Here is a 20,819-nt window from a genome sequence, read left to right as displayed (position 1 = left end):
TAGCAATAACAAAATATTCAGCAACACGTGGCAAGCCACACAAATCACAATTTAACCTTACTCTGCTCTAAGAATGCTATGCTATTTATCCCACCCAATTACCTATGTAGATGGTACCGATAATTCGGAAATGCCTTTTAGCATCAATGCAAAATGATGGTTGGCCTAAGATGGGACCATATTGAGAAACTAAAATTTCTTGCAATGTCACATTCCAGCAATGTAAAGAGGTCCAACACAAGTATTGCTATAAGTCTGGGTTCTGTTTTAATTAAAAGGCTGCAAGTCTAATATTAATCAACAGATGGAATTTAGTATGTAGACTTTGCACACAACACAGATGGACTAGTGATTTTTCAGGGCAATAATACCTTGTGAGAAGGATGGTAAATTAACCCATTAGCTCTCTACAGCTTCTGGTACCTGGGCTTAATCATTTAGAGCTACTTATGGTACCTCTGTGACACACCACAATTTCCATAGTTTTAGCCGTTAAATGCAGGAAAGTGATGCACAAATCGTACAGGTGAAAAACGGACAGCCAAAAGAAGAAAAATAAATGCTTTCCATTCCATGAAGACATGTATGACATATGGCATTATGAAAAAAAACAACAAAACGCAAAACAGAACTCACCACTTAAATACGTTAGAAGTAGTGACCAAAGAGATCTCAAGCAAAGTATTCAAGAAGATTAGCACACATGAACATATACAGTGCATGCTCCTGTACCTGTTCAGATGAAATACAAGGAGCAATGTCAGCCTACAACTTCTGTTTTCTTTGTGTCTTCTCCGCCTTTCATAGTCCCTACTCAACCTTTCTGTATTTGTTTACAAGTGCAGAAGGCTACAGCGGCAACACTTAGAGATGGCATAACCTATGCAATCCTACATTTTCCAGTATCTGAAAATAAAGTAAAATAAATCATACACAGACACCCTTTTTTTCCCTACACAATTGCCCCTCATTCTTTAAGAGAGCAGATTGGTGTGAGATGTGAGACATTATTAAAACACTATAAACCAGTTTCCTTTATTTTGGCTGGAACAAAGCACCATCAAAAATTTCAGCTATACCTTGTGCAACCCTTGGTGCAATCTGTATGATAGCTAGTCATCAGCAAGATTACCAAGCCTGTACTCTCTCTAGCTCTGCTATGTTTTCACCTAGCAGCAATAAACATTATGATTTAATATCTCTTGAACTAGGGACTTCATGACAAAGTAGCAAGTATCATCTTACTCGTGGCTCGCATAAAATTTTAATGAACACATTCCTAAATATTTTGTAAATGGCACTATGCATGACTCTGCTAAGCTCTCAGAGTTCTGTTTGCACACCTAGGAGTTTGAATGAAAGCTTCATTTTCATGGGAAGTGACCTTGATTTTTACAATCAATAATTAGCAAACATGCACAGACATTTATGTATACAGATATATATGCACATTCTCTTTATATTATATTTGGTAGGCCCAGATCAGAATCCCATAGATCATCATTATCTTCAACCAAGCTGCTTTACATACGTTGTTTTTCTCTTTCCAAAGAACAGTAGTACTAAATGCTACAGGAGCAAAACCAACTCCTACACAATTTCAGACAAGCACTGTCGTTCTCTGAATTTCTTGGGAAGGTTGGAGTAAACAGCTCAACAAGGTTTGCACTCTGACAACTGCATAAAGGAGGAAAAAAAAAGCATCCCCATAAGGAATACTATAAGATGATATTTTCCTTATCACTGGAAATCCTATCTCTGTGTAGATTATGCATTTATCGATGTTATACTATATAAAATTGTTCTTCCGAGATTTTATTACAAGAATAGAAAGTATGGTCAGAATAACAAACTTGGTAAACTGACATGTTCATCTACAACAGAAATTCTATTAAAAAAAATAAAATAAATGAGAATGCAGTAATCACTGAAATTAATCTACATGCCAGGTTAATGTTCAGCATTATTTCAGCTTTCATATTTCTCTCACTAAAGTGAGCATATTCCTTCCTTCTTCTGCACTCCTAGTTTTTAGAAGGCCGTTAGGGCAAATAAACTCCTGGTGCTACTTTACTGGGTTTAATCATTTGATCCATTGTGTTTTTTGGGTTTAAGTTCTATGCTAAGGTTTTGATAATAACAATTCTAAAGAGAACAGAAGTATTTTCTTAAACTCCACAAACATATGAATCATTAAACAAACATCTCTGAACAGCACTCAACCCCATCAAGCCTGCTACACACTTCCTTCAATATTAACATTTTAATAAGTGATGACTGAACATAACTTCAGGAATTTATACATACAGACAAAGGCAGCACAGCACTGCACATAAGAAACGAACATGGTTTATCAAAGCAAAATTTTCTCTTGATCCTCTCATGGGAGCCTTACCTGAGATTTTTTTTTTTTTTTTAAATCAGTCTCAGTATCTACTTTTGGAAATAGTAACAACCTAAACTAACCAGAATGTCTTATACAACTAAAAAGCAAAAGGGTAAAAAGAAATAGAGGAAGGAAAAAGGGAAAGAGAAAAGCTTTGACTTCCGCAAGTCAGAGCCAGAAAATACATTGGGGCATAGTTTTATCCTACCTATTCATCCCTCTCATCTTTATCTACGACCCCCAGAAGGCAGCCATTTGAAGACACGCTTAATTAATCAAATTAACTGTATTTACATTTTGACTCAGCCACCCACATCTGCTATTACAAATACCCTAGCATTCCCTCTTGAAAAGATCCACTTGGTTTTCATTTAAGTATGCCCTGACAGACAGTAGCTTTTCAGCTGTTGGGCACAGGTGGCTCCTAGCATGACTTAAATACCATCTCCAAATCACTTTAGTATTGCCTTGCAACAACTTCTGTAAGTGAGAATTCAGTACAAATACTTCAGAATATCTGCAAGCTCAAAGCTTTGAAAATTGTAGTAAAGGACCTAACTTTTCTTCTGCCTTAAAAGGGAGTTAATAGTATAAAAAAGTCAAGTGCCAACAGTACTTAGGTTTTCAATGAAGGGCTGCAAAATCATTTGGGACCATGGCTCATTATATTCACTAAGAAAATCTGCAGAAAGAAGAATGTAATGTAGTGATTATTTCTGCTAAAAATCTGTTAATGCTGAAAGAAAGAGGAAAGTACAGCTATTATCCATACAATTAGAAAAGCAAGACAAGTGTATAGTACCCATGAAACGGTATCTTGCAAAACGACAGGATTCTAAAGCCTCAGCCTACACCCGGACATTTCTCCTTTAACATAAAACAAGCAAGTAAAACTTGTGGATCAATACAGCGGTTAAACCCTAACTTTTATTTGCCAACATGCAAGTATTACTCTGGTTTAATTATATCAATATAAAAGAATAAAAATCAGAGTGCTGTTTACTTTGGAACCTTTCCAGGTGTTGCCCAAGTAAAACTTGTTTGTTTTGAAGGTTTGCTTAAAGCTACGTGCCTATGAGAATTTTTATTCCTCTTTTCCTCCAACTCTGGATTTAGCAGCTGTAACAACAGCTGGGCAGTTTAGCAGCTGTAAAAGGCAGATGCCAAGTTCTAGGAAACAGCTTCCTAGTAAAAGAAAATAGGGCCTGTAGCAAATTTTCATGGATTCCCCAATTAGAAGGTTTTACTCTGCAACTTAACACCAGCTAGAGATTTGACCCTTTCTTGTATTGTGCTTTTGCTGAACTCAGACTACAGATCCTTGCAAAGTTGGCCCCCTCTGATTCTGACAGGGAAAAATCCTTTCACTGTTAGAGAAAAACAATGCTCTGTCACACGATTATACTAATTCTTACTGGCGGCTCATGTGCTCTTTTCAGTGTCAACATTTTCATCAAAAGGAAGGCTTTAATATCAGAAATTATTTATCAATGCATTTGGTTTGTGTCAATCACTAAGATGAAACTGACTGTAAATTCTGTACATCTTACCCACAGAAGATCATTTTAGCAAAAGAATGATCTAAATAAAATATGGAAACACAGTATAAGCCTCCTATTATCAAAACTCTTTCATAGTAGTGGTTTTGGTCATCAGCAAAGAAAGGGAACAAAAAAAACCCAAACTTGTTTATACTGGTTCTTAGGAGTCCTCTCAGCTTTCCCAAGTCATTTACAATCTGGAATATGTTAGAGGAATCTAAAAACATCTCTAGATATTTACTGAGCTAAATTTATTAGGATAAGAACACTTGCAGCTTTGTTGACTTTGATTGCGTTTGTGGGCATTAAGTTGCTCACAAAATTCAGCCCACTTATTTCAGTATCTAACTATAGGTTGTGTATCAACTCAGAAGAGCTGCTAACTGAAAACACTGTTGATGGTGCCCCAAATTAAAACAGAATGACAATAGGAATCAAGCACTGCTGATTTAATGTACTGTCTCAGTCCTCCTCCTCTTCATCTCCACAATTCCTGGAGAGTTTTACAAAATGGTTCAGCATGCAAAGCAGCAAAGAGAAACATGCAAAAAAACCCCTTCCTCCTGGATGAAGATAAAGTAACAACATTATTAAACAAAGTCAACAGACCTTCATGGGAACAAAACAGTAGAGATACCAGAGAATGAAAGGCAGAAATAAAGTTCTTAAAAAAATATATATAAATCAACAACCCCCCTGCTCCCTCTCCCCACCCCCCCCAAAAAAAAAACAAACAAAAAACAGAACAAAAACATTTTGAAGTATATTCAAATCATGAAGAAATGCTGTTTGCTACAGGGACTAACATACCCTGGAAATATTTACAGCAGTGACAGAAAAATAATGAAAATTAAGGAGAGATTTTATGTCTTGAACATAAACACACCAGGTTTCACTATTTAAAAAATGGTCTAGGAATTTCAGTGCAGAACCAGGCTATGAATAACTGGTTACAGTATACAAGGAACAACTTAAACTTGTTTTATCATAGGTACAATAATTGTGAAGGTATGAAAATGTAATACCACGCAGAACATCCTCCCCTTATTGCAAACATGCTGGCAGGGCGCATGTTCTACTTCATGGCTTACAGAGTAATGATCTGTTACAAGCAGTAATTGTTCCTGCACACGTATAGAAGCATATTGTGCTGTATCCCCAGGAAGGTGGCATGTGCTAGAGAGAGAAACACCTACAGCTGAACACCATGAGTCTTAACAGAAGCTATATGAAAGAGGATGAAGAAATTAAGACTTACCACCTGCAAGTTACCAATACAAAAATGAATTTCCTGTGACTGGAGAAGTATTTACAAATGCTAAATTCTCACCACATGCACTTTAACACAGGGGTCTCCAAACTTTTTGTGATCACACACCCCTATCAGTAAAAAATTTTTGAGCACGCACCCCCAATACGTTTGTTTATTTATTTATAAACTACATACATGTACCACTGAAGTTCTAATATTTTTTCCTGCACTCCACTTTGGAGACCACTGCTGCAATGCACGAAAGAACAAAAGCCAGCAAAACGGGCACCCACCCCAGATATTTGCTATGAATATGCACGCCAAAATTCTGGGAGCTCTGAGCTGGCTACCATACCTAAGCTATTGCTAATAGAGATAAAAAGTCGATCTTACCAGAGGTGGTGGTGGAGGGGGCCCTCCAGAAGGCGGTGGAGGCGGTGGAGGAGGCGGTGGTGGCGGCGGCGGCACAGGCATCCGTTAGATTTCTAGCTTCACGCAGTTATGAAAAATATAGCCAAAGTCTATGTCCTTGAGGGGAAGGAAGGGAGGAGAAAGAAAACTGAAAAAAAAAAAAAAAGAACGTGTTTATGCACTGTACGCTGAAGATCAGCCAAATTTCTAGCTCTCAGCAGACTGAAGACTTTTGCACTGCACCGCTTCCAAAACTACAGTATGAACAGCCTCATTATAGTTATCTGATGACAACACTCATCCAAAGAGCAAGCTCCCATATTTGGACAAGTGCCATGAATACCAAATGCATAGATGCCAACCTGTCCAGCTTTAATTACTGTGCCTTCTCCTAATCTCGCCCATAGCCCTGAAATGCAATTCTGCAGAGAACAAATCACAGTCAACCAAACGTAGACACTCTTGCTGGGACAAAAGCTCTGTTGACTTTAAACCAGGGTTTTGCTGCTCGAAAGACACAGCAAGGAACTTTGAAGCTAGTCCAGTGACCCTTACAATGGAAAAAAAAAAAAAAGAAGACATGACTAAATAACAGATAAAGAAATAATTCTACAGTTTCATTAAATATAGTTCTATTACTAATTGACAGCATATAAGGATCAGACAGCCAAGTACTGAAGTCAACTGTATGGCGTTTCCTGACACTTTAAAATGTTAACTTATCACAACTCTTTAGAAACACACTGACTAAAAGGACAAACATCTTCCAACAGAAGGGTGAAGGTGCTAATTTACAAATAGGGGGCTGTGGTTATCAGTATGCAAAGCTTGTGCAAATGTACCTAAAACAGTATTGACACTGAATCATTAATACTTTGCAGAGTTTGGGTTAAGGACTAAGATTTTGGTTGACCACATTTCACTTTTGATACAAGGCTCCCATGAGCTGTAGTTAAGCAACATCATGGATGTTGAGCCAAACATTTCTTCCTACAACCTATTCACCTGACTGGCTTCTAGGTGACTGTAACTGGATGGCACTGTTTCAGGAAAGATTCAATTTTACCCTGTTTTAGCATTATTTTTAGAGTTAAGGTAATTGCAGAAGCTTTAAGTACCTGGACATATTTAAATATGCCTGAATGGCTTATTCAAGCTATAACACCGCAAAGACATCATTCAAGACTCCTACTGTCCCCACAACACTGGAAGTTACATGATTACTAGAAGAAAATAAGCACCATTTGCAATACTTTTAAATGGTACCTGAAGAATTGCTGAGATACTAACACATGCATTACAATAAATCCTAATTGTCGGGTCAAAGATCCTAGTCTTTGTCCTCTCCCCCAGTTCTTTCCCCCCCAGCACACACACAAGCACATGCACTCTTTTTTCCTCCGTTAAGAAGGGCATGGAATATTCCACAATGTCTTTGCAAGACATGAGAGCTTAATGAATGACCTCACTGGTTCAGTTTGCTTCAGGTGAGAGCCAGAGAGCAGCACCCCATGTGCCAGTAGGGGAAGGGGACTCCTTCCAGCAGCAATCCAAAGGAGAATTTACAATGCCGGTGTGAAGTGAGGAAACAAAACAGGCAGCCAGGTTGGACTTTGCTGGAAATGCATTGGCTCGCAGTTGTGTAAGTTGTAGAACATCAGTCAGGCTGAAGGAACAGGACTGGAAAAGTGTAAACAAGGATGCACGTGGCCAGGGACTGAACAGCCACAGCCAAATCCCATCAAATACAGGGGAACGGGCTTCAGAAAGGTAGCTGTCAGCTGCACCTGGGGCATTACTGACTGTGCTTGTCCAATCTCTTCTCCAGATCCCGCTGTGAAGGAGATGGCATGACCGAGACCACCTACTCCAGGCAACCCAACCATTGGAAAAGCCTTCTGTTAGCTGAACATGAATCTCTTACTCCCTCTGGACAGAGAAAATAATAGATACATAGAACAGGTTGTCTCCTCTCCGTGCAGCACTCTGTTACGTATTTAGAGGCTTATGCCACCCCCTTGAGTCATCTCTTCTCTATGCCAAATACCCTATTTTTATAGACCTTGATTGGTAGGCAATGTTTTCCCAACCCCTGGTCATTCCTGTGGCCCTCCTCGGAATTCCTTCCAGCTGCCCTTCTTGAGATGAGAGAGCTCGAGATTAGGAGAGGCAATGATGTTAACAGGCATGTGCAGCCTTGCATCTTTACAAGATTCAAGATCTTATTAAACCCCTTATGGGAGATCAATCACTAATTAAACACGCAGAGCCTCTGCAACAGTTGCTTTCACCCTCAGAGGATGCTATGCAAAGGACTAACATATCAAAGCACTCTGGATCTGTAAGACAGGTGGTTACAGTCACTTTAATAATGCCTTAAGGAAGTTTTCCAAGAGAGCCAGCATCACCAGCATCCACTATTCCGCCCTCATTGTTGTCCTGTGCAAAAAGCTATTATCAAAAGATATCTCTTTTCTTCAATTAAGTCATTCAAAAACATGGACATAAGGAGAATGAGTCTTCCCTGCTAATAATATGTTGCGGGTTATTATCTTTCCACCCTGCAATACAGGCCTTTAGTCTTCGCTAAGGATTTAGATTGGGAAATATGCTCTTAGTCAAATGAGAAAAAAAGTACAGCCCACGCTCCTGTGGCAGACCATGTGCAAGGCAGCAGGAGGCAAAGCACACTGGAGGCGAGCAGCAGTGGGAGAAAGGAAATGGGAATCAGATCTTGGTATTTAGAAGTCAGAATGTGAAACACAATCAGATGAGTTTTCTGGCTGCCTGTCTCACCAGCCCCAGTACCAGCCCCAATCTGTACAGCCGTCTACCACCCAAAATTCAGCGTGCAGGAAGTGTTACTAGTCACCACGTACCCCATTCACCTATCCTGAATCCTCTCTTCCAGTGACACAGGACGTATTCTGGGGGGCTATAAGCCATGACCCTTGAACAACATGGAGATGCCCTATAGCTTTCCTCCCACGCTGTTCCAAATCCTCTCCAAACTAGCTATCCCTTCTTTCAGAAAATTCTGCATATGTGCTTTCCTTTGTCTCATCACAAATTCAGTCTTGATACCCTGACCTTGTGTGCACACAAACTCACACTCTTTTTGCACCGTACTATTACACTATGAAGGCGAACACATCTAATCCCTGCACAATGAAAAAACCTTTTACACGCAAGGGTTCTGTTTGTTCAAATGGGACTTGGAAGAAGGAACGCTGTCGTTCACACAAGCAGGTACTGTCAGTAAAGAAAGTCCACACGTAGATAAATGGAGGCATCTCAGAACAAATTTACACCAAAAAACCCAGGCTCTTAAAGTTCAGCCACAACCTCATGATCTCCACATCTTAATAGGTAGGACTGTTGTATAACTGAACCTCTTCTGCATTCCTGTACCTATCTCACTTACACGCAGTTTGTCTTTGATGAAAATTATGTAGGAGACTGCAACACTTTCCGTGCATCAAAACACATTTGGAGGCCCCTATTCCCTGGTTAAAGGCTGTATTTCATTTGCCTCTTCTCCTCCCCATCAAGTTGCTAGTTAAAATACGGTTGGCAACCTCAGACAATAGCTTCAGAACATGCCTGGGTTACAGATTTGCATATTATGAGCTAAGTAAATTCTGAATTAAAGATAAAGATAATAAATAAAAAAAAAGTGTAGCATGATCAGTTCTATAGTCTGTTAGGAGTCCGACAAGAGGGAAATGCTGTAAAATGTCCTTATGGCACACGTGCCCTTTCTCCTCTCAACTCCATGCTGCTTCTATTTCTGTTTCTGTTTCAATAGCATTAGTTTGCACTTGTAAAACCCTCCTTTCCCTGCTGAAAAAATTCTTACAAATATTAAAAATCAACAGATTAAGGTAAACATTTTGGATGAATGAGTCCCCCTCCTTATTACCACATTGCTACTCAAATTGCAAGTGTTGGGAAAGCCTACTTTAAATATACTTATTTATAATTGGAAGGGTGGGGTATGATCCATCCCTGAGGGACAGAAATAAAAAGATAAAGGTATTTGAGTTTAAAATATTGGCAATAGGTGGAGGGGAGAAGCCATGAGTGATGAGCCTCAGTTTTCTCCTGCCAAAACTAATGTAAATCTTCCCTTGACTTCCACTTCGCTGAAGAGAATCAGACCCCCAAATTGCAAAATTTATTGCAAAAAAAAAAAAAAGGAAAATCCCCAAATATGCCTTTCTAGTCCACCTCCCTACCAAAGCAGGGTCGTAGATTTTTTTAGTGCTTTCTGAAGTCTAATTTTAGGTGTCCCAAATAATGTGGCTTGTATTATTTCCCTTGGGGAGCTCTTTCACAGTCAGATAACTCTCATAGTTCAGATTGCCTGATGCAGCCTAATTTCTCCTTCTCTTAATTTGATCCCATTTGCACTCCACTGCAGGTGACTCTACCTCGTAGCGCGCAAAATCGTTTCTCCTGCCCCTCAATATAGTTTTGTGAAATATTAGAATTACAATTCAGAAGTACACTTGCAGGGACTAGTTATGTTTTTAAGCTGCTTTATTTCTCACAAGTCATCCCATCAGTCACTGAACAACGGTATTACTCTTCTCTGATCTACAAACACTTGGTCTTTTTTGTCCTCTTGGTAACGTTAGCACTAAAGCTGGTAATTTCAGGTGTCACAGGCTGTTCCCTGCTTCTACTCACAGTGCTTGCTAGAATAACAGCTGGCTTTAAGGACAGCAGCGCAGTCCTCAACTCACAACTCAAGAACCAAAGCTTTCAAGTCCCAAAATCTTCATCCAGACTTTCACATTGAAATGGGAGACAACAAGGTGTAGATCTTTCTTCTTTGCAGATCTTCCTTCTTCAGTAACTGCTCTCTCAGTCCTGTGTTAGATTCACTTGTGGACAACTCAGCATAGCTGCCTGTGCTTTTACATAGATCTGGTCTCACCCTGCCCAGCTGCCAGGCATACACAACTCTGATCCAAAAGCTTCCCAAAGAGGTTCAGGTTGGAAATGAGGAGACATTTCTTCTCAGAAAGAGCAGTCAGGCATTGGGACGGGTTGCCCAGGGAGGTGGTGGAGTCACCGTCCCTGGGGGTGTTCAAGGAGAGGTTGGACGTGGTGCTTAGGGACACGGGTTAGTGGGTGACATTGGTAGTAGGGTGATGGTTGGACCAGATGATCTTGGAGGTCTTTTCCAACCTTCATGATTCTATGATTCTAAAGCATGGCTGCCACAGCGCTGGGATGGAGAAATGACTGCAAAACAACGGATTCACTATTATTGGATTTGCAATAGTTCGTAATTCAGCTTTGGGGAAATATTGGTCTTATCTTGTAGATTAAAAACGAAAGAATAGAAGTGGACCACAAACTTCACTTTTAACTTTTACTGAGCTTTTATATAATCCTACATGATATCTCCATTAATCATGCTGTTCTGAATTCTACCTTTTATTTTAACAGTCCTTATATTTCAACAGGAAACTAGAAAATTGCAAAATTACACAAGGGAAACAGCATTAATAAGCAGCTGTTCAACTCTCAGCATCTGAAAAGTAGACAATGAGATTAATTGTGCCCACACTTGTTCCTGTCAACCATCACTGAAGAACAGCTGAAATCACTGGTACAAGCACACCACAAATGTTTTAATGCCAGTGTAACATACGTAGAGGCAGAAAAGAGAAGAAAGGGAGCAGAGTATATGTGTGTTAGACAGACAGATTAATTTTTTCTGCTGTCACTATCACACAACTGGAAATGATGCAGAAAAAGACCCTGTTTGGAACGAACCATTTTAGATTTTAACTATCACAGAAATCAAAACATGTAATTTTTAAGCATCATATACTACATTTCCTTCTACTGTTTGCAGTGTGAATGATTTAATGTATTTAGAGAACAAAACAAGAAAGAATCGAAGAGCCTCTGAGTACCCTTGCAGTCTCTATCCTCTGCAAAAACAATGCTGTTCACAAAATACTTGATGGCCTCTGCTGTATTTGAGAGATTCAAGAGCACTGTAAGGGCATGAAACTCTTACAACCTTCTCTTGCAGCTCACCAGAAATACAAAGTCTCATACGCATACGCATCTTACTATATATTTTAAGACATTCACAGGTAAATTCCCATAGCTGACTAATAAAACTAAAGTCTTTCACCATTACCTAACAGCCTGTACCTTGGACTGTATACAATTTATGAGAAATTTCTGCTCTCAGCCCCCATTTACATCAGCGCGACTAAAAGGAGAATCTGGCTTTTCCATTTCCATTGAAACGTACAAACCATGGGGACTCTTCCTTCATTTAATATCCAATGAAACACTCTTAGGAAGCATTTGCCTACACAGGGCTTGTGCAATTGTCTCACAGCACGTTAACAGTATTCTGCATTTAAGCCAAGTAACGTAAATTCTCCTCAGCTTGAAATATTTCCACCAGGCTTGATCCAACCAAGGGCTGCATCCCATTTCTGCCTGAAAAAAAAAAGAGCCCACAACACAGTGCAGCTCTTGTTCTGCCAGGAGCCTGATAACACTACAGCTAACCAGCCAAGGCTGACCTAGTGCAGATTACAGGAATCTGAAGACGCCTTGCTTCCATGTGTGCCGTGGGCAGATATCTCTGCTGGGTTCCCCATGGTGCTGAGGCTACAAATTAAAGTGCTGTGTCTTGACAAACCTTCCTTCAGAGGCAAAGCTGCGCAGATGACTTCATATTCCCTATACATGACTATTTCAGGGTGGAGCTTCCTGTGCTCTGCGGGGATCTACCATAGAGGAATAATTGCTGGAATGCTGCAAAATAAGAGAATTTGTCATCCTCTTTTAAATCAGGAGTAAGGGAACAGAGCTACACATAAAAAATATATTATGCCTACAGTATTGTTAACCTCATGCTAAAGAGTCCAAAGACAACTAAGGTAGATTGGAAGCAATTAGGACATTCACAAAGATGCAACTTTGCAAAGGAAACAATTTATACAAAGGGTTTCCTTTAAATATACTGTATCATCCACACAAAGAGAGACAGGGCCAACTTCACTGCCATATACATAAACAATGGTGAATTTGATATACAGTCATTAGCAAAGTTAATCATTGGCCTAAGCTAATAAAGAAAGTGTAGCTCAGCTGACGTTCAAGGTCACTGCCACAGTCTGAAGACAACCATTTGTTTTTATACTCTTCAAGTGTTTCAGTGTGGACAACACTTGAGCTCTTTCAGTAGAGGCGATCTCATGTTCTAAGTTACACTTCAAAGTTTTGCTATCTCTGCGAAGAAGCAAATTGTATGTTTTCACATAATTTTTAATAATATCATGTATTTATTTACAATCATTCACATGCTACTGAGAGATTTGAAAAGTATACCTGTACACAGAATGGTTTCCACCAAAGAAATTCCTACACCTGTTAATCAATTCCTACACCTGTTAATCAAAACTTTCTTCTATAAGAAATTCCAATTAAATAGCTAGTACTAAAAGGCAGTATTCATAATTTTGCTTTTTCATATATGTTACTCAGCTCAACAGACGTGTTTTTAAATGCCAATCAAGTGAAAAGAATTTGCAATCTTGGGCGTTAGAAGACTCTAAGAGTCACGAAAGCCATGTCTCAAATCATTCTAAAATTTTCACTATCAACCACATGATGCTTCGTTAAAGATCTATTAAAGATCCTTTAAACCTTCTCAACTTTCCATCTTGCAAATATGAGTTCACAGAAAACTGCATGCATGCCATATCAGGCTGATCTCTACTAGCTTAAGAAATAGTCTAGTACTCACAATGCAAGGAAAATGAGTCTGGCACTGCAACGTGAGTCATCCTTCCCTACAAGACAGTATCAATATCGTGCCTCAGGACTGGGTGGTGGTTGCTGCGTGCTGGAAGGGTAATTGTCTTTCATAAGGGATGTAAAATGCGATGGTCTCACCACCTGTGGGAATAAGTTTCCAGGGGAATCATCACCTCAAAGAAAGAATTGCAAAGTTTTGCTCCAGGTTTTCAGTGAAGCTGTGATTACCTCATTTCCCTTCCAAATCTATTGCCAGTGGTATAAATGCTCGCACTAATGTCCTGACAAGCTAAACAGCAAATTCTGAATGTGCTTACACGCTCTTACTTTCCTGCTCTTATCTGTCAATCCTGTTGAAACTCCTGCTTCATTTCAATGCCATAATTGATGATTTTACCTTAGATGTTCTTTACAGCAGGGTAAGGCTTGCATACTTGCAGTTAAAAGGTATATAAAACCCTAGGTTACTAAGGAAGCCTAGCTACGTTATCATAATGTTGCATTTTTAGTACTTTAAGGATTTCAGTGTTCTGAAATAAATAAAATACAAAGTGTTTTTACTGCTCCTAAAGCGTCGTAGCCAACAAGTGTATAAAACTTACTATGTGCATACAAATGTAAATACTCTTTCTTGTACAGAAAATTATCTTTTAAGTCAATAGACAAAATATCTAGCTCCATTTGCATCCATTTACTCAGGACAATGGTTTCACTTTGTACAAAGAATAACAGATTGCAGAGTCACTCGTGACTGGTAATTCCCTAAAAAGTTGCAGACAAAAGGTGCTTTGATCTGCTAACCTGGTTCTGAATTCACAAGAAAACAAAGTTCTCAGAGGAAGCAATCTGAGTTTTATTAAACTGGAGATTCAGACCTTCAGTTTATTAAAGGACTTGAGCTGCAATTCTTTGTGCAAGTCACCATATTCAGAGTGGACAATGTGATGGATATCTACACATACACACAGAGTAAGCAACCAACACTAGACATCCAAAAATAGCGAGCTTCCTTTGTTGCCTGCTGAAGAAGGAAAGCAATTCAAAGGGATTAAATGACAGTAGAAGATTGTTTGAAGTGACATCATCATAGACACAAAGAAGCAAAGTGGTTTCCCACATTTTTCCTTCCCTGAACAAGTAGATTAGTCTATACAGCAATAGCTTGATGCCACAATGAGCTCCCAAGACTATTTCCAGTGTAGCCATCAGACCATGCAGGGGAAAGAAGAGGGCTCATTTAAACTGACTCTGGTACCAAGTTTTATTGTGCTTTTGGACTCAGCGTTCACTTCTACCAGTCTGGATTTGGCCCTCCTCTACTGTGCAAATCTCTCTCCATTGCTAGTGGTTTACTGGTCTCTCTGTTCCCTCTCCCCACTTTTGTCCTTCTTTGTCTTTGCTCTTTTCACCGTTCGCCTCACCTGTCGCCTGCTGCTGATACTGCAAGACAAACTGAGACATTTCACTTAAAAGGTTGAGCTGTCGAAAGAAACACTGCACATGGCGCACAAGTAGATAACTGCATGGTGATACCAGAGCTTCAGCACAGATTGCCAATACTGAGAGAAATGGAAGAAATGCAGAATTAGGCTGATCTAGCTGTGAATAGGAAATGTGATTTCTAGTCAGGAGCTACATCCTGAGTAAAGTAGCTACATTTTAATGCCAGTGTACAAAGCCTCACCTGATGTCCTTGTACAAGATTGAATATTGGGAAAAAAACAACAAAAAAACAACAGGTAAAATCCAGTCTGTGCAGAGGAAAGCAGCAAAGCAACTACAGCATACACATTCTGCAGCTGTGCTGGGCCTTTGCAGCTCCTGGTACAGCTTGTTTAAAGCAAGCTCAGGTACCCCTGCATAGCACTGCACTATTTATCCTACTGCTAAGTCAATGTAGACTCACGATCACTTGATCCAAGAACACTTTCCACAATCTGCTTTTGCATAATTTCCTTGCTTCTTAGTCATTTCAAGGCTAAAAAAGACTTTCATTCTGCATTAAATGCCCTGTTGGGCCCCACACCTGTCACTCACACAGTACACGACAGTCTCCACCCCCTCTGTCAATTTACTAATTTAGGGACTAATCCATCTCTCATTAATTTTCATGCTAAATTTTCCATTGTTTTCAGTAGAACTGTTCCCAGTTCCTTAGGGTTTAATTCTGAAAACTTAAGCAAGTAGCAAGCTGACGTAGCACAAGTAACATCCCTAATGCATGTTAAGCTATTTGGGCTTGTACAACTGATCAATCGAAGAATATTTCTGACGAAATCCTAGACAGAATTTGGCAGATGCTTTTGCAGTGATTCATGCGTCCCCAAGAGGAGCAAACATTCCTTCTGAAAACAAGTTGCTAAAAAAATGTGCTGTTTGCCTGATATGCAAGCCTCGCTTGCCTTCTCTGCTCCTCGTGATTTTCTTTATGTGTCTATTCAACTAATACAGCAGATCTATAGATTTTGTACAGATACAACGCTTTTCAAATTTCTTCCTTAGCACATGACAGAAGCATGACTGACTTGGACAAAAGCCCCAGACCTGCCAGGGGTATTGTACACGCAGTCAGCAGCGCTGCTCTGTGACAATTTTCACTGCACAAAGCGATGCCAGCTAGGAAAGCAAGAACATAACACCTTCGAACACAAGGATACCAAGGAGGACCAAAAGATCCCAAGACCTCCATTGTAAGCTGGTGCCATACTCTGCTCTCCTCATTCTTCTTTTATTTATTTATTTATTTATTGTTATTTATAATGAAGAGAGTGCATGATACGCTAACTAGTTTTCATAGGCATTTGTAGGAGCAGTATCAAAACTGAGCAAATGCTTTCATGCTGAACGTTCTGTTCTTATAACCCCAGTGAATTTTATCTTGTAGGAACCTTCAGTCCAGTTTTCCTCTGTTTTTCACTTTGTGTTATCAGTTGTAGCGTAGCTAAAGCATAGCTGTTTTCGTGCTCTCGTCTGCCCAGACAGGCTACAGGACGATACCACGCTGGTCAAACAGGGCACCTACTCTTACCAGCAGGCAGCGACGACACGGGGTCAACACAACAAAGAATCAGGCTTCTCTTCCATGACCTTATCCAAGAGAGATTTATTTCTGGTAGTACACAGGAAATCCATCTCAGCTGTTGTCTGAATTACCAAGGCACGAAAACATGCTTTTCACACCTTATGAAAATTCTTTAGTTGTTTCACATACCTTCGAAGCTATCCAAAGGTGGCTTTACAGCTGTCCTGTGTAATACCGAATGAAGCCACCTGAAGATTCTCAGACGTCAGCTTAAGGTGGGCACATTCAAAAGCACACAATTTGGTCTAAGGATAGACTATTTCTCTCTCAGATTTCGAAGCCCTGAGGACATCTTTTCAGTTTGCAAACATAGCACAATTCACATCACTGGTCATCCTGGCTACAAAGCCTCTGAACCACCCTGATGCAGAGTGACCAGAGATTAGTAAGCAACTCTGAAGTGCCAGTAAGGGTTTGCTACTATCAGCCCATTTTCAGAAAGCTTCAGTCTTTCAAATAGAATAACTATTTCATGTAAGAGGACAGAAAAATTGAGGAAAATCTCTAACTGTAAAAGTGTTTCAGAAGCTTTACCTCAAAGCTGCATAGCAGTCACTAGTAGCTCAGCGTTAGGTGTGTACTGAAGACTTTTAGACTGAAGATTTTTATCGGATATTATATTTTACTTAGATATATTTAGATATTAATTTTACATATACTCTGTAGAAACTAGTAATCTGTATTGTGGCACAACAGAGCCCATTATCATTTTCCCAGAACAATCATCTGCTTCGACTTTTCATCTGTGGTCTGATTTATTAGACCTAAAACTGAACGGTGTAAAATACCCACATAATAATGTGTCTGATGCTCACATACATCCAGGACCACTCAGCTGCAAGTCCAAGGGAAGAGAGCTGAACTGACCTAGGCCAGTCTCACCTACTTTTGATAACTAAACAGAACTCGTCCCAGGCACTGAGCACAGGGTAGAAAAACTTCCACAGAAAAATCATGGTTTTCCTGTAGAAAGGTAACGACTAACAAAACACACGAAGTTTGATACCAATCCTTTCACTGCTCTAGTTCACTTTGGAGCTGGAATGTGTTTAAAATACTAAATATCTGACTGATATTTTAGTATCACTATCATTTATTTTATAGTTAATTTAAAATATTAAATTGTATGTTATTCAGCTTTGCAGCTTTCAACATTTATCTCTTAAAATGTGCAAATACTCTTCTATTTGTTATGACTAAGGGACTGTTTTCAGTTCAAGGTCTTCTTTTCAGATGACAATTAATTTCCCAAAATACTGACCTCATCAAACAATAAATGATCTTTTTGAAGTACAAAAAGCATCTATTAGCATATATACTAAATGCTGCTAAGATGAGATATTCAACAAGCACTGCTGACTCTTATGGTATAATTACTGAGATGAAATACCACTATGTTTTGATTTACTGTTTAAAAATTTTTAAATACTTCCTGAAAATTCAAGTTTAATAGTCATCATACAGGGATTCCTTCCTGATGGCCCTTCCTGATGTATTGCGGCAACTGAAACTGAGACACTACAGGATCTTTACACTTTATTTGTATTTCCTTTTGGAGGAGCCACTGGAGATGGAGAGAGAAAAAGAAAAAAGGAGGCAGTCGCTTTGTATTATACCATATAATTTGATAAATACAGCATATGTTGCTCTTTCCAGTGCAGAATCAGAATCTCAAACGCATCTGAATCTTCTTCAGGAATAGAACCAAACTACGAATGATCTGCACATTGCACTTAATGAATCCAGCTCTGCACCTGCCCCCACACGACCAAAGCCTGTATGTAATGCTGATCAAACTGTTTCTACACCCTGTCTCCATAGAATGCATACCCTTGATTTTTTAAAAAAATCATGTTTTGCACTTACATTGCAAGCTGGCACAGGCACTGTACATTTGTGCAGTTTTACATACCACTTAGCATACTGGAGCCTGATTCTTAATAAGATGTTGTAGACAAAAATGTTTAGTAACAACGACACCGCAACATCAAGAGGGGCTGTGTGTCAGTTGCTAAGCCCCATCCCCTTCCAGGATCTCCTACAGGAGGAATCAACTCCCACAGAATTTTTTTCCGCTTATGAGTCTAAACTCACATTCTGGCATCATCACCTAAAGCAAAACATCCAAAGTACTGTCACTGAAACAAAACACACTTACACAGTCCTCTGTAGGGGTCCCACACTGAGCTTCTTGTACTTTAGTTTGTACGTGGAAGCCGGTAACTGACGGCACAGCAGACTGAATCTTTCCACCTCACACCGGGCAAAGTCCCTCGCCAGCTGTGGGCGGCAGCAGCGACCGCGCCGCCCGCACATTCCAGCCGGGACACTGCTTGGGGTCACGGGGCCACGCAGTGAACGGAACCGTCTGCATGCACACATACCTAACAAGTGTCCCAGATCAGACTGCCGTCACAGAATTAACTTGTATTCATTTCCTTGGTCGTCTCCCCTGTGGCTTGTTTTTCAGTACAAAGGACGCGAACTGAAGGCTGTAATGATGTTTACACGAACGCTCACACATCGTAAAATAAACCTGAATTTGTGCTGGATATATAGATGGCGAAACTGAAAACACGGACTGTGTCAGGGGCAGTTCACCATTTCTAATCGTGCAACATGCGTGATCACAAACATCACTGTTACCACAATTTCAGCAATATCGCACTGTCTGAAGCAGCAGAAGCACTCCGAAATTTTAGACCCTAAATCCAGGCTGTCCTGAGACAGTTCTGTGTTGAAACCATGAATCTCTAACTGTAAACCTCGTTGCCTCTTCTTCTAAATCAGACTTTGAGATCCCTCACTTCACAACACTGCCCTCCCAAAGCGGCACCTTGGCCTGGCTGTGTCCCTCCTTCCTCCACCTCGTCCCGGCAGGTTAGAGCTGCTCTCACCTGGCACTACCATCACCCCATCGCCTCGCGTTTCCGCAAACTGACCGGTGCACGAGCGACGAGATTTTGGTCATGGTTTGAAGCGTGTTGATTTATTATTAATGAATAATAAATAAAAGCTTATTGGGGACGCTTCTCCAGCACTCCCCCCGCGATAGCTACACAAGCATTTATGCACCGCAGCGCTTACGGTTATCCAACCCCCCCTTCCCTCAGCACTCCTATTCCAGCACAACTACTTTAAAGACGATAACAAGAAAAAAAAAAGTTCTTCCCATCCGTCGCTGTGCAAAAACAGCCCCTTTGAGGGAAAAAAGAAGAAAAACTAACAGAGCAGCACCACACCAGCCCTGCCGCTAGTGCAGCCCTCCTCCCTCCACAGCTATAACCGCACCCCGCAGGCGGGGGCACCCCGGCCGCCCCCTGCCCTCCCCGGCCCCGCAGGAGAGCTCCAAGTTTCACAGACCCCAAAACCCCAAGACCCCAAAGACCCCAAGACCTCCGCCCGCCGCAGCCCCCCGGCCCTCCCGGCGGCTGCCTCGCCCCGGGGCCGGCCCCCTCCGCCGGCGCCTCCCCGCCGCGCTGACACCGGGCGAGGCGGGACGGGGACACCGGGCACCCCTCGCCCCTCTCCGGGCCCACCTGCTCGGCGGCCCGGTGCCGGTGCCGGTGCCGGTGTCGGTGGTGTCGGGGCCGGGGCGGCGCGGTGCGCTCCTCCCCGGGCAGAGGGCGCCAGGTAGGGCGGCCGCCCGCCTCCCCTCGGGGGAGGTGGGGGCTGGCCGGGAGGCGGGGGAAGGAGGTGTGTTTGTGTGTTTCTGTGGGGAATCTTAAATCTTGAGGGGATGAAAAATAGCCCGTCCTGATCCTCGGGGGAGTAAAAATTAAGAGTGTTTTTAAAAAGTAGTCAAAAGGAGCCAACGGCTCCGCAGCGCCAGCTGCTGCTGCCTCACTTCAGCCCCGGGGCGGCAGCGTGGGCCTTGGCCATGGGTGTGTGGCCATGGACGCCATCCCGTCCCCATCCTTGAAGCATCCTGCTGCGGCGTGGTGCCCTGTTGCACGAACAACACCTCGGCTTCTATTTTAAACAGCCCATGGGGAAGCCAAAACGTTGCCCAACAGCACAGGGAAAGATGCCAGTACCCTATCCCGCCACCAAAAGCCATCCACCTGCTGAACCTCGTCTGCCCTTGTGGCAAGGGCCTGTGCTCGGAGCCGGCTACGTGCCCTCGTTTCTCACCCTCGCGTCCCAGATTGTGTGCTCAAAATAAAAATACGTGAAAAATTTTGGTTTGTTCTGGATTTTTTCTTTCAGGCGGTTTCCAGATTGAAATGTTATGGTCTCATCCCAGAGAGGTCTTCCTTGTTTCTGCCAACGAGGGGGAGTTACTGCCAAGTGACCTCCCAGCCTGCTGGAGGAATCAGGCACCCACGTTTTGGCATGCAACAA

General features: G+C 41.3%; 1 protein-coding gene across 4 annotated transcripts in view; it reads right to left on the bottom strand.

The window, feature by feature from the left end:
- Nucleotides 1-20,466, bottom strand: part of WIPF3 (WAS/WASL interacting protein family member 3) — a 37,569-nt gene extending 17,103 nt beyond the window's left edge. The window contains exons 1-3 of one of the 4 annotated variants that reach the window (XM_080579684.1): nt 20,015-20,466; nt 13,383-13,534; nt 5,573-5,738 (exon numbers count right to left, since the gene is read on the bottom strand). In XM_080579684.1, the coding sequence (XP_080435810.1) occupies nt 5,573-5,653 (81 nt within the window). In that variant the 5' untranslated portion in view covers nt 5,654-5,738; nt 13,383-13,534; nt 20,015-20,466. Of the gene's footprint in view, nt 1-5,572; nt 5,739-13,382; nt 13,535-18,633; nt 19,826-20,014 lie in introns of those variants that run through there. The other 3 variants (XM_080579685.1, XM_080579682.1, XM_080579683.1) reach the window with 3 other exon arrangements.
- Between the last annotated feature and the right edge of the window lie 353 nt (nt 20,467-20,819).

This window comes from Anser brachyrhynchus (assembly GCF_964034855.1).
Source record: "Anser brachyrhynchus genome assembly, chromosome: 2".
Taxonomy (NCBI): domain Eukaryota; kingdom Metazoa; phylum Chordata; class Aves; order Anseriformes; family Anatidae; genus Anser; species Anser brachyrhynchus.
The sequence above is the reverse complement of the archived record's forward strand: the minus strand, read 5'-3'. Positions and strand labels throughout refer to the sequence as shown.